We start from the raw sequence: 15,322 nt of genomic DNA, 5'->3' as shown, positions 1-15,322 counted from the left end.
CATGGTGGCCATTTAGAAGTCGGCCATCTTGGATACAACCTTTTTTTTTCAATAGGAAGAGGGCCATGTGACACATCAAACTTATTGGTAATGTCACAAGAAAAACAATGGTGTGCTTGGTTTCAACGTAACTTTATTCTTTCATGAGTTATTTACACGTTTCTGACCACTTATAAAATGTGTTCAGTGTGCTGCCCATTGTGTTGGATTGTCAATGCAACCCTCTTCTCCCACTCTTCACACACTGATAGCAACGCCGCAGGAGAAATGCCAGCACAGGCATCCAGTATCCGTAGTTTCAGGTGCTGCACATCTCGTATCTTCACACCATAGACAATTGCCTTCAGATGACCCCAAAGATAAAAGTCTAAGGGGGTCAGATCGGGAGACCTTGGGAGCCATTCAACTGGCCCACGATGACCAATCCAGGAAACTGTTCATCTAGGAATGCTCGGACCTGGCACCCATAATGTGGTGGTGTAGCATCTTGCTTAAAAAACTCAGGGAACGTGCCAGCTTCAGTGCATAAAGAGGGAAACCCATCATCATGTAGCAATTTCAAATATCCAGTGGCCTTGAGGTTTCCATTGATGAAGAATGGACCCACTATCGTTGTACCCCATATACCACACCAAACCATAACTTTTGTTGTTCCAACAGTCTTGGAGGGATCCATCCAATGTGGGTTAGTGTCAGACCACCAATAGCGGTGGTTTTGTTTGTTAACTTCACCATTCACATAAAAGTTTGCCTCATCACTGAACAAAATCTTCTGCGTGAACTGAGGGTCCTGTTCCAATTTTTGTTTTGCCCATTCTGCAAATTCTGTGCGCCGATCTGGGTCATCCTCGTTGAGATGCTGCTGTAGCTGGAGTTTGTGAGGGTGCCATTTGTGAGTAGCTAATATCCGCCGAAGGGATGTTCGACTAATGCCATTCTCCAGTGACATGCGGCGAGTGCTACGCTGTGGGCTCTTGCTGAATGAAGCTAGGACAGCCACTGATGTTTCTTCATTAGTGACAGTTTTCTTGCGTCCACATTTTGGCAAATCCAACACTGAACCAGTTTCATGAAACTTAGCAAGCAGTTTGCTAACTGTAGCATGGGAGATGGGTGGTCTCGAAGGGTGTCTTGCATTGAAATCTGCTGCAATGACCCGGTTACTGCGTTCACCAGATATCAACACGATTTCGATCCGCTCCTCACGTGTTAACCTCTTCGACATGTCAATGGCTGTGAACAAAGAGAAACTTGTAAATAACTCATGAAAGAATAAAGTTACGTTGAAACCAAGCACACCATTGTTTTTCTTGTGACATTACCAATAAGTTTGATGTGTCACATGGCCCTCTTCCTATTGAAAAAAACAAAAGTTGTATCCAAGATGGCCGACTTCTAAATGGCCACCATGGTCACCACCCATCTTGAGGAGTTTGCCCCCTCACATATACTAATGTGCCACAAACAGGACTTTAATATCACCAACCATTCCCATTTTATTACGGTGTATGTGTGTGTATATATATATAGATATAGCTCAGTACAGTTGTCTGGACTTTGCTGAAACCTAGATTTTGTTTATTTCAAGATATCTTACCAAATAATTATCTTACTCCGTTCCTAGATAAATTTGCTAATTTCTCGTGTTAAATTCAGTCTGCTACATTGTCTATGGATAAATACATATGTCCCTAAACATGACATGTTAACACATCCCTCAGATCATTATTTGACTGAGACAAAGATAAGTGGAAGAGAATGAATCGATGATGTCTTTTGACTATAATGTGTGATCAATATTGGAAAATATGTTGAAAAGGAGACCAGAGTTGGCTAGAATAAAGTGGTCATCATCTGGAGTGGATTTTGGCTCTGAAATTAGGCAGCCCAGTTTAAGAGGAGCAGACTGTATCAATTGAAGGTCATTGGTATCAACTTGATGGAGCATTTTCAAGTTCATCCAGCTCCACAGTGGCTCAGGCCAGCAGGCAGGTCTCCAATCACAACATCGTCATTGTTAGTTATGTAGTGGCTTGGAACAGACAGAGCAATGCAGGAAGACGTCCTTAGTCTCCTTGAGACAGGCCGAGGCATTAATGGAGCTGTTAATAAAGATATATTGAAGGCTGTATTTTTATGGGGCCAAAACATCCCTTGCTTTTGTCAGACTCTTAAGTGTCCACCATTGCCAAGATCAATTCATATGTTGAGGACACTGAGGGGATTTCAGGCTCATTTTGTCAGTGTATCAGGATTATACCTAACTTGGTTGTAAATCTTAAAATGTGTTTCTGTTTTGTTTTTTTCTTCCTAGCTTATCTGGAAGCTGCACTAAGCTATTATTATTGTTATTATTTGTTATTATTATTATTATTAATAATAATAATAAAATAATAATAATAATAAAAATTATAATGATAATAATAATAATAATAATGATGATAATAATGCCTGCAATTGAAATCCTGAATCACATTTTCCATTTTTTTCCCATATTTCCTTTAATTTGCAAACCAGGTGCTAGTGTCAGTGCAGTCCCTTATCCTGGTGGCTGAGCCTTACTTCAATGAGCCAGGGTATGAACGATCTAGAGGAACTCCCAGTGGCACCCAGAGCTCTCGGGAATACGACGGCAACATCCGACAGGCCACTGTCAAGTGGGCCATGCTGGAGCAAATGCGCAACCCCTCTCCATGCTTTAAAGAGGTAGGGACCATTGTTTTTAGACTTAAACCTTGTTCTTCAATTTGCTTTTTTTTTTTGTTTTTGTTTTTTTTTTTTGTTTTTTGTTTTTTTTTGTTTTCTCAAAAAAAATCCTTCTGGTGGAAAACAACACCAACACTGGACCCAGGTGAGTGTCGACTTTGATGTTGTTTGGATGATCAGTTGTCATATTTTCTTGTTTTTAACACCAAGCTAAAAATCACAACTAATTCTCAAAACCTAACTCTAACCTGAACCCAGTTCTAGCCGCTAATATTGAATAACGTGAAAACTGCTGGCTGACACCAGATCCAAAGATTTCTCCCCAGATCCAGGCCCCTTAACATTTGTGGACTTGGACTCAGTTTGAGTATTAACCCTGGTATTCACATCAAGGTACTGAGCAACTACTTTAACCCAGACAGCTTAATTTACTTTTTGATCTCGTGCTTCTATTTATTATGTATTTTTATACTAAATCTTATTTTTCCTTTATACTTCCGTAGTCAATACAACATTTTGGATGATTCATCCTCGTAGTAGATTGGTTACATGCCTCTCAGCATCACATTTGAAAACCGAAAACAAAACCCACCTCTCTTCCCCAAGAGCCATTTAAAAACAAATAAGTAAATAAATTCCTTTCACAAGAATTTCTTGGTGGATCGCAGCATCTGGAGGTGGGCCTGCCTCTCCTCCCCCCTCTCTCCCCTTTTTGATTTCCTTGCGATGTTTTTAAATGGCCTGTGGTGAGACGGATAGTGCAGGCGAAGATAACAATCTTTCAACCTGCTCATCCAAAGCAGGCTCATTCAGAAATGTCAGGAAAGCAAAATGAAGGAAGAGGAGTGCTTTAGAGATGAAAATGAGAAAGGGAGAAATGAACAGAGGGAGAAAAGGAAAAAAATCCCATCATCATGATGACACTACATGAGAAAAACAGACTAAATGGAACAAATCTAAATAAATATATGGCAGGCGACCACACATTTTACCTTATACTTTACTAACATAAAATTTTCTTGCTTGAGGAAATGTGGAGTAAATGTTAGTCATGAATGGGATGGACATAACGATACTGATAATGAACAATCTGTTCAGAATGTTAGGATTGGAATCCTGTTTTATTTTCCCGTCTCAGGAGAAGAAATAAAAGAAATTCAGAAATGATGTTTGTGCTTTTTTTCTGCTTTATAAAGAATGAAAACTGTTAGAAATGTCCCTGACCTGAATATTCAAGTTGGAAGTTCATACAAAACATGCATTAAACATATTCAGAATTTCTTCATTCGAGTAAAAACCAAATTGTCTCCAGTTGAATTTGTATTTAAAAAAATACCTGGACCAATTTCACTAAATGGTTTAGAGGGGCAGAGCATGATGAAGAGAGAACACATTACATTTTGTTGTTGATGTTAAAAGGACATCCTCTGAATGCCCTTCTAGTAAGAATGATTAAAGCTAGCAATGAGCTTTCAGCTTTAAAGATGCATTTCTCTCCTTTGGTAAATGTTCAGGATAATTGGACATCATTGGACAGACCAGAGGCTTGGTGTTTATTCATCGTTTGGCGGTTCCATTAACCTGAGCAGTATGAGTTGAGAAATCACACATTCTGCCTGTTAATGCATCATACAAAAATTACATACCACACAGTAAACCAATTCCATCCATCCCTGGTGCCCTCTGCTCTGTCAAGAGTGTCACTGTGTGTGAAGTCACACTTGCCAGGTGCCAAAAAAATTGTATAGAAATGGCAAGCTTTGGGACACGCTAGCCATTTCTCTGGCAGAAATACAATCTTCAAATTCAACATCTCAAATAATTTATACTGCCATCAGTTGGATCTATTGAGATTGTATCCATCATATGTTCCTTGTCATTTTCATTCAGGTGTTTCCAATATGCTTCCAATTGCCTAATATTCTTTTGACGTTGTTCTTTCTTCTTCTTTTATCATTAGAATTTATAACCATAAAAAAAAAAGATTTTCAGGCATTTCTTAACAACATGCATGAGCTAAAGCTTTCTAACCAAGTAGTTTATTCCTTATGTTTCTTCCATAAAAGATGTGTTCCATCTTCAGAGTGTAGGTTTTAAGTACGAGCTTAGTGTTGGAGGGTTTTATTACCATCCTACCACTTAAGGTTATTTGGATTGTAATGGCTTAATCTGGCAGACCCTCTAGATGAATATTACACCACTAATCAGTATGCAGTAGGCATAACAACCACCACTGATTGGTTTGACTAATTTGCTAAATTAATGTTAATTACCTGTGGCATCATGTGTCATCATATCTGGTGGAGTCAGCATCACCCTGGTTTGAAGTTTCACATTGTTAATAGACTCAGTGCAGGTTTACAAAGCTCTTTGTCATATTGAAATTTTAATTTAAAAAAAGTTGTTCAACCCCAATTTGAGTAACATTACCATAGAATACATCTGCTACAAGAAAAACATGTTTCAGTTTGAGAGTGCACAGGAAAGAGAGTAGAAGACATGCCAAAAAGACCAGCGTGGGACTCTTCACCGGCATGTTAGTAAATGAGCCGTCTTCTCAACTGGGTGAGCTGTACCAGTACCCAGTACTCATCTTTTTTTATCAAATGGCCAGAAATGACAGAAAATACCTTGTACTCACATAAAGTAACACTTATGACTATGGAAATGCTTATGCACACAGTCATCCAGCAAACATGCCCAAAGATTTGACTTAAACCATCATAGTGAGTAACATGCCTGATTTTACATTTATAAGTAGAGCTTGGTTTTAGAAAACTGTACTGTATAAAATCAATGATGTTTTTTTTGTTATGTTTATTTATTTATTTTTATCCCTGACAACATCCTCTGCCACATCAACCCTCTGAATGTCCTCCTACAACACAATAATCCATACATTCCTCTTTTCTTCCTGCTGGCAGCTCTGTCCTCTACATCCTTTGTCCAGTATATCCACTGTCTCTCGTCTATACATGTCCAAACCATCACTATAATCTCACCCTTGGCTTTGTCTCCAACACACTCAACCTGATATGCCTCTGATATGCTCATCTTTAATCTTGTACATCCTGGTCACTCCAGATGGAAATCTTAGGCTCTTCACTTCTGCCACCTCCAGCTTGGCCTCCTGTCTTTTTGTTAGTGCCACGGTTTCTAAGCCATAGACCATGTAGGTCTCACTACAGTCTGTCCTCCTGTCACAAATCACCCCTGACATCTGGGATGAAATCTGGGACTCCCCACCATTTGACCTTAGAACTGAAGAAGCTTCTCGGATGAGAGGTGAAACGTCTTCAAGCAACTTAAAGAAGTCCAGAAGCTTTTCTTTGCAAGCTCCTTTGACTACGATGACCTGGATGACTGAGAACCTTCACAGACCTGACACTTGTTCACAGTGTATTCTGTTGTGTTTCTGCTGACTTTCATTCCTCTCTAGGGTCTCTTGCACTTGTTCCCTATGTCCACTACAGATCACAATGTCATCTGCAAACATAATTGTCCACAGAGACTCTGCTCAGGCAGACCTCATTTATCATCACTGCAAACAAGAGGAGACCCATCTCTGATGTAATCCCCAAGTTCCTCTCTTGGCATTCTTTCCACAGACCCAGTGCAACTCCTTCTGACATTCTGTTTACTTCCACCTTCTCTGTACTTCTCCATCAAAACTCTCAAATACCATGTTTAACGTGTTCTCTGCATGAAGCCATACTTTTGCTCACCATTTGTTACTTATCTTCTCAACCTAGCTTCACCAACTCTTTCCCATACCTTCTTGGTATGGCTCATCAATTTTATCATTCTAGTTACTACAACTCTGCACATCACCCTCATTCTTGAAAGTCAGCATCATCATACTTCTTCTCCATTCCGCAGGTATCTTCTCAATCTCCAAAATTGTTAAACAGTATGGTTTAAAAAATCTTCTGCCTTTTGTTCCTAGACCTCTTCATTCCTGCACAGGTATATCACTATGACCAACTGCCTTTCCTCTCCATGTTCTTCGCAGAGTCCCAGGAACTCAGGAAATTATGTTGCAGGACATAATTGGCATGTATCCACAATCAGTGTTGCTTGTATTCTAGTGACATTTAAAGGCGAAACAGTAGAAACCCCTCTGGCCTTTATACAGAAGTAAATGCTCAAATTAAATGTAAAAAATGGATCTGTGACATCTAGTAGGTGAAATGGAGTATTGGAGCAAAAGATATTGAGGAGACATAAGTAGGACTTGACAATGCCACCCGGCTGAGCAATAACACACGTTAGGCGCAAGGAAATTTAATGAAGCTTGGTGAGGTATTCCCATGTGCTTTTCTCACCACTGGCCTTTTAGCACCTTCATGTCCTCAGCTGAGGCAGACATTAACACAGAGTGTTCCAGCTGGTTGACTGGAGGTTTGACTCTCATGCATTGAAGCACAAACTGGGATTTATCAGAATGCTACAACACAGAGTTAACACTATCCCCAGGGTAACAGAAGAATATCTTATCAAAAAAGCCCCGAGTAAAGGTTGTTATTCCACCTTTGTCACAGCTATGACGATACCTAAAAATAATCCAGGCAATCCAGGACAGGAGAACGACAACCACTGCCTAAGCCAAGACTATTAGCAATCCCTTATGTGTCAGGAATATTGGGATGTCTTTTTTTTTCTCCTCAAAACACATCTCTGTGGCTTTTAAACCCTAAAGCACACATCACCAAACTTTAGTCCAACCCAAGGATCTGGTGCTCCAGCACAAAGTAATATAGTGAATTAAACATGCAGGAACCAAACAACCTCTGGCTAAGCAGGTGGCATAACTCAGATGAGCTACCTCACCACGCAAGCGTTCCATAATCTGTTTACACCTTACAGGCCATTGTTTCAGTGATGATGTGCACATTCTGAACAGGGAGGAATGCTCATTTGAGCAGGGAGTCGAGTCCATTTATGTGAAAAGAGGACAACCATATCTGAATTGAAGAGCGAGACTCGTGTCAGTCATTGACGAGCGACCTTGTAAAACTCCTCTTTGGTGCTGAAGATGCAGTAGTGTATTCTGACACGGTGGTCTCAGCTGCAGCTCAGCTGATCTGTCTTGAGACAGATTCTGTCACGTCTCTAACTTGCCTAAGTACAACATGTCATTTCTCGTACAGGATAACCTTCAGCACCTAGATTCCTGACATAGGAAGGTGACACTTTGATGAGTGGGATGAGAGGAATCCTCACAATCAACTGTCTTCATGGTTGAGCACAGATATAATTACTGGAAACCTTCCTTGTTGCATTATTTTTGTCTAAATAGTAGCAGTATTTCACATGCATGTGAAGTGTTGTGGTGTTTGGCCTACAGATTCATCAGAAGCCTACATATTGCTACATATCCACGTTTGCTGTTCTGACTAAGCTAGAAACAGCTCCACTATTCTCCAGCCCTGTCATCAGCTTCTTGCATGTATCAATCATCTTGGCCTTGTTTTGAACACTGCTGCCTCCTCATCACAGAAAATGTCTTCTAAAGCTGCGATTACCATATGAGCTCAGCATGTCAATCAAATACTGCTTGAGCCAGGGTCTCTGAAAAATTCTCTCTACATTTGATTTTATGGAAACAATTGATTTGGTTATTTGAGAAAGTTGCCTGCTTGCTGTAGACCTCCTTGCCAGCAGTTGGTGTATTTGTACTAATAGTATACTTATCTTACCAAAAAATGTTGTTTGTGCTGCCAGTATCAGTGACTGAGACACCACAATCTATTAATTTAGGGTTTCTTCTACCAAGAACATTATATTTCTTATCATGGGGCTGAATCACAGTAGCTCATACTCTGGACATTTTAGTCAGTTAGCCAATAAAGACAGTGAACACTGGGTGAGACGGCTGCATTCCATATGAAAGTAAGAATCATTTGAACATATTCAATTGGAAATGTTTTTTTGTGACCTTGTGAGAAAACTATAATCTCCCATCTACAAATGTCTTGAATATTTAAAGCTTGTGCAGTGTTTATTTGCATGGAGTTCATATTGATAGCATCTCATTCACCACATAACCAGTAAACCAGTAAAAATCTGCATATTGTGGTTTTGGAGGTAGTACTGTCGTCACTCTCCTACCACCAATTTTGTTGAGCTGTGTAAATGTAAAAGTTCTAATGGCATAGGTAATATTTGATTTTTGGTACAAGAATGTTTGAGAGTCCAGTGTTGTGACTTACTATTTATAGAGTACATGCTTGAATTATGGAGCAGCAGGTTGTCAGGTGTAGTTAACATGGGGTTGGATGTTAAAACATTGATGTGTGTCTGTTGAGGACAAAGAGAATGCCTGTGAAGTATGCTTGTGTAGATGTATAATATTACAGCATATGTTAAATTTACATTTTACAATTTTAAAAAGAATCACTAAATTATGGCAAAGTACATTATCTGCATCAAAAATAGGGTGAAGTACTATTAGAAAGTACTTGATTAGAAAACTATTAGAAATTTTATCTATATAGAGATTTTATCTATATGGAATATATACATTTTCCAACATTATTCTTGATATTTGGTATTTGGTTTGCCTAAAATAGATAAGAGAAGAAATACTTTAGTTATACCACTTCTTTTTTTTTTTTTTTTAAACAGCATTTGAAATGATAGTATCCCTTCCGGTTCCAACCAGTCTTCAAACTGGAACAGTTTCACAGAGACAGAATTTTTCCAAGAAATGACCTGGGAATGTTTGACTACTTCCTATGTACATTTCTTGTTAGTTGTGTTTAAATATTTCCTAAGTGAGCCTTTGTCAAATTACTGCAGTCCCCAACAGTCAAAATGGTATCTATACAGAGTCCTGCCACACTATGATCAGTGGCAGTGTTCAAATACTAAAAATCAAATGGCTGCAAGGGTGGTGAACATTTGAGTGGAAAAGATGGAATTGAGATGGAGAGAGAGGAGGGAGTTGTAGAAAGAAAAGATGGATTAAAGCATTCCCTAAACCCCCTTTGCTGCCTGTTCTGCTTTTTGTCTCTAATAAACAGCAAATCAGCAGCCACCATGATAACTCATCCCCTCCCTCCAATAGCAACAAATAGCAGCTACAGACACATCTAGCACCACACTCCCTGCATACTGATAGCACAGCCATGGCGACTGTTGCTAGGAAGTTGACTGTAGGGGCAGGGAAGCAAGAGACTTGGGTGTAGATGGCTGACATCAAGTAGTGTTGCACAAATAATATCAGCCTGACTCTTGAGACTAGAGTGTGCCTCATTTGTGGAGGAATCCGTTGTTTCAGTTATGTGTTAGAACCTAACATGGTTTTCCTTTTATCTGCAATTTTTAGCCATCTGTTGCAATCATCAATTGATTTACACAAGCCATCTTTTCTAGCAATTTATTATAAAACTTTCTCTGTTACAGCGGTCTTAATTAAATAATTATATTTAATATTATGGAATATTAAGATAGAATTGGTAGCTATTAGTAGGTTGGAGTCCTGTTTGTTTGTTTTTTATTTCTTAATGTGCTAAATGTTTTTAATGTTTCTGTAAACATACACGGCAGACCCAGTGATGTTTTGATCGTTTTTATTTCACTGGTCGCTGTACACACACACAGAGCTGCAGCTCTCCCGCTGCCCGCTCAACATAACATCGACCACATTCACCAAAACTCCAAACTTAAGCCAGCGAGGCGTGATTGCAGATGCCGCGCAGGTGAGTCAGTCGCACCTGCAGCAGCATCGTAAACCACGCCCCGCCACAGTTTCATAATAAAGTTTATTCTCTCTTGAATAAATGGTGTTGTTGTGTGTTTGCAGGTGATCCATAAACACTTCTACCTGAAGAGAACAGAGATCATGTCTCAGTGTGAGGAGTGGATCGCTGACATCCAGCAGTACAGCAGCGACAAGAGGGTCGGCCGCACCATGTCCCATCATGCTGCTGCTTTAAAGGTAAAGATATTGCCAGTACTTACATAGTTCTTTTCTACTTTGGGTACTCAAAACATCTATCGTTTCTACTATAATCCATCCATGCAAGACTTTATTCCATGCCTTTAAGTGTCCCAAGGGCGCTTGGATATGCAGACTAGTGGAAGAGCAGCAGCTCTTTAATTTGTGGATGGCCAGCTCTTTTTATGTGAATCCTGAAGTGTGTTGACGTTTAATACAATATTTGTTTAATTTTGCTGTCAGTTACTGAATTTAGCGTCATCCACTTTGGTTTAGTTCACCTTTTAACACTGCAAACTTTGGCAAGTGACCTATCAGAACATGATAATTCAGCATTTGCTCCAGCAGAACAGTAATGATGTCAGCGAGGAAATTGCTACTAATAAACACCCAAACCTCAAAATGTTTAAAATGATAAAGATCTTCACTTTCACTTCAATTGTATGCTTGAGTTTCTCCGTACATCATGATGACGATATATCCACCACATATATACACTTCCTTTTGCGCTCCCCTGAAATCTAGGGTCGATCAAGGAACAGTATGATTTTGTGACATTACATTCAGAAGGAGAATCCTGATATAATAAGAGACTGACAAACATCCTGGTTACAGATTTTTTTTGACCACTTTTTTGCTGTTGTACACTGACTTCACACTCTGTTGGATGATGCCAGGCCTTGTGTTTCAGATATGAAGCTTTACAGAGTTAGCTAGCCAGCAGCGGTGCATGTAAGCGCGCTCCTGCATGTCGTACTAATAAGCAGTGAGCTACCTGCAGGGGATAGGGACTCGGCCGGCCTAATTCCTGTCCCCACCTGACTTCCTTTTGAGACAAACAGGAGCTTCTAACACACACAAAGTAACACTGTAACCCCCACCTGCAAACTGAGGCTGCACATAACAAGTCCTTTCTCTAAATAACAATGAGCTCTATTTAATAAGAAGCTTCCATGGCTGAAAATGACAGCTTTGCTTCATTTTCTGCCTTTATTTTGTAGTATAGCAAGAAAAGAAAGAGGTTACAGCAACACTAATACACTGTTATCTGAAAACTGACTGATATTGAATTGGCATTATGTATTGTTTAGATTTACAGATACATCTATATGTTAAAGCTTTGTTTACCGGCAGTGTTACAAATATGTTTTGAGCTGCTTATTATTTATGTACTTGTTGATTCTATAGCTTAGCCCCTGCTGCAGAGAGGACACAAGTCAGAGCTTCTTTGTAGTGAAATAGATTTTAAAAGATATTCGAAAGTAATAGAAGTCCTTACTACAGTCATTGATCATGCTTTTTGTGCATTTCCACTCATTTTTGTTTCCTTTTTTCACATTTCTTTGTCTTCATTTGTCCTTCTCCATTGCTATGGCTTCCTCCTTTGTTGAATACTGTTTCCTGTACTGCTGTAACAATTACTATTTTTCCTTCGCAACTTGTTTTCTGCCATAATGACTGTTAAGCAGGGATTATACTCTGTTGAGGTCACGGACAGGTGGTGACACAATGCAGGGGTACTTGTTATTAATATAGGCAGTTGAAGTCTGCTTTAAGTACCCTGCGGTCACAGAAACACTGGCAGGTTCAGAGACCATTGCTCAATTTCTAAAGACAAAATTTATGTAAGTCAGACCCAAGTGGACCCTAGCTGACTCGCAGACATGTAAACTATAAAATCTACATGGAGCTTAGTTCACGGTGATCAGATTCACTCCAGCCAGACTTGCTGCACACTTGTTCTGGGTGTCATAGCTCAGACAAAGCATCTCCCACTCTGTATTTTGTGAATCTCTGAGCTCCGATTTGATATATCACTAAAATAACAGAAAGGACTAGCCAAATCACACTTTTGCCTCCCCAGCCCATTCACTCTATGTGCCACAAGTTACAAGAGGTAGTTATAAAAGGTCCACGGCAAGTCGAAATGACAGCAGATCATGCTGCAGACCAGCAATTGTAATGTGGTGACAGCAGTGAGCATAAACGGGTCATTATGCTTATCTTTTACTTGGCGTGAGCAATCCACTTCATCATTGACACAAGCAAAGCTGTTGCTTGTTTGTTTTTTTTGGGTTTTTTTGCATTTGCTGTTCTTCCTCTGTGGTATTTTTGCTATAACCACCACAGAATTATAGTAATATCTTGAAATCTGCTTCCCGAAACCCCATTCTGAGCCGTCTGCTGCTCCGGTGCGCCAGCTGGAGCATAATGGCCTGACTTCAGGCCCGTCAGTGGTGGTAATGAGTTTGTCATTTTCACGATGACAAGAATACACAATCCCTAAACACAAAAATATTTGTCTGTTGAAAGATGTGAGTTATTTGTTTCCAAGTGAAAGCAAAATGGCAGCAAAAAACTCTGATGTGAACATAGTTTTTAAAAACTGTTCAGCAGGTTAAATGTTTGTTTGCCCACCCAGATGGTTAGAGAAGGAGTCTGTTGATAGTGTCTGGTGGTACTTAACCTTTCCAGAAACTAAGACAGATGTTTAACAATGAGAGGCACAGTCTCAGCCCACTTGAAAATACTGATTTGCAGATATTTACCATGTTAGCCAACTAGCACCAACACAGAGCAGCTGATGCCGTAAGGAGTGGTACTGCAGTTTTCTGTGTCCCCACAGATACTAGCATGGCAAAAACCCATTAGAACATTGGTCCCTCCCTGGTGTACAACTTTAGTGGCAGTTTATTGGAAAAGTCTCCTTCTCAATATTTTCAGTACCAAGACTCGGGTATCATTTTTTCATCATTGTCCTCTTTCAACGTAAATATGAATGTCACGATTTGTTGTTCGGGTTTGTTTCGCTGTTAAATTTTGTCCCAAATGGTTTCAAAAGTGTTACAATAGCCACCTTTGAACTCTTCATGTGAGACGTAGGAAAACAAATTAAGGCCAAAGAAATAACCAGGATTCTAACACTGATTCATCTCTTGTGCAGAGACACACAGCTCAGCTCAGAGAGGAGCTCCTGAAGCTGCCCTGCCCTGACGGACTGGAGCCCGACGGTGATGAGTTTACAGAGAAGAGCAGCGCCCTCATCCTCAAAGAGCTACCCAGTCAGGACACAGAAAAGCCCGGTGGCAGTCAGGACAGCCACTGCAGTGAGGGCCAGCTATGAGCCCTTCCCACCTGCCCCCTTCCTTACCCTTCCAGCATTTCCAGCCCTTACCCTCCTCTTCCTTATCATCTTCCTCCTCTTTCATAGACTTGATGGCTTCAGAGCACGAGCCATCACTTTGTCCATATTTGTATGTAAAGGTCTAAATAGAATAGCAGAGAACGAGGGGACGCGAAGGCGACAAGAGGAACTCTGATCTATGCTACGCCTTTATTAAAGAGTTGACAGAAACTTTTATTTACCTGTAAAGGAGTGTAAACATTTTGTGCTTTTTCCAATTGTGAAATAACCACTGATTGGTATGTTATTAAACTTGTTTATGTATACACGGCAGAGGAAGATTACAGATTATATAAGGGAACTACCTTAAGAGAAGAATGTTTACTGAATGTTCGTTTCTTTTTCTTTTGGACTGTTAGAGCAAGAACAGTTGTAACCAAGGATATACTGGTCTTTAAGGATCCTAAAAAAACACAAAAAAATGCACACACAGGTAACACAATCCGAGATTTTTAAAAAAGCCCCTCTGCTCATGCTCGTCTGCGTTCTCTAGGATCATATCCACTTGAATAAGGTTCAGATGGACATTCTTAAATGCTATGTTATCCCTTTTACAGGCTCCAAATTAAAAGCACCATGCTCTGGATAAACATTTGTTGCCTCTCAGAACTCCTCCATGACCGCTTTCCATCGACATGACTGTAGATCACAGCAAGACTGCGTCAGAGCCACAGGGGCAATGTACTTTGAAGGCTTTTGCATGTGTATGTGTGTTTTCTGTGCGTGTGCAACAATCCCCAGTGAGATACAAAGCTGTGATGTGCCTTTGATCTACACCATACCACCAAATGCTCCCAACTGATTTTACTGATTTCTTTTGCTATTTCTACAAAATTAAGAATATTCTGCTCCATTGACATAAAAGAAACTGCTTTGATCTTTTTTTATGTTGAACTCCAGTGAACAAAAAATGCACTTTCTATTTTACTCACTCTTTAGGGCAGTCACATTCTCCTTTTGCTAGGACATTAAATGGAGCTTGAAAGTATGTGACTGACTGAATGCTTTTTTTTTTTTTTTTTCTCTGTATTTCCCAGGACACCTCTTCCTCGAAAAGAGCGCCTGATTTAGAAAGCGTGTTGGGGGGAAACAACTGGAGACCATGTTGAATAGGGAGACTGAGATTCTCAGAACATTTTATGAAAACTTGGGGATTTGAGTAGCTTACTCAGGAAAACCTGGGCTGAGATCCAAAAAGCAGGAATTTAGAGAAGAATTTTCAAATGAAACCTCCAGTTCTTCTCTACTAGGGTATCTTTGCCTAATTTAGTTAACAATTACAGGTTGGTATGCAGACTTGTTGATAAGTTTGACTGAAAAGTCATTGAAGAGAGAAGTTTGAAAAATCAAATGAAAAAAGGGGAACTGACTGCAGCACGTGCAAGGGTGTAGCTTATGTTACTGGCTGGTTTTGACACTGCTCTGTGGTGATCTGGGTAAGTCCAGCTCTTAATAGCACCTACGCCAGGGGTGCACAACTCCCTGCTGTA

At 39.9% G+C, this 15,322-nt stretch overlaps 1 protein-coding gene across 3 annotated transcripts in view; it reads left to right on the top strand.

Moving 5' to 3' along the window:
* Positions 1 to 14,820, top strand: part of birc6 (baculoviral IAP repeat containing 6) — a 131,010-nt gene extending 116,190 nt beyond the window's left edge. For all 3 annotated transcript variants that reach the window (XM_084948322.1, XM_084948323.1, XM_084948321.1), the window contains exons 71-73: positions 2,518 to 2,706; positions 10,514 to 10,648; positions 13,593 to 14,820. In XM_084948322.1, the coding sequence (XP_084804448.1) occupies positions 2,518 to 2,706; positions 10,514 to 10,648; positions 13,593 to 13,772 (504 nt within the window). In that variant the 3' untranslated portion in view covers positions 13,773 to 14,820. The remainder of the gene's footprint in view (positions 1 to 2,517; positions 2,707 to 10,513; positions 10,649 to 13,592) is intronic.
* Positions 14,821 to 15,322: the final 502 nt, after the last annotated feature.

Source organism: Perissodus microlepis, chromosome 13, assembly GCF_051167445.1.
Source record: "Perissodus microlepis isolate ML-2025 ecotype Zambia chromosome 13, ASM5116744v1, whole genome shotgun sequence".
Classification (NCBI taxonomy): Eukaryota; Metazoa; Chordata; class Actinopteri; order Cichliformes; family Cichlidae; genus Perissodus; species Perissodus microlepis.
This window is presented reverse-complemented; position numbering and strand designations above follow the sequence as displayed.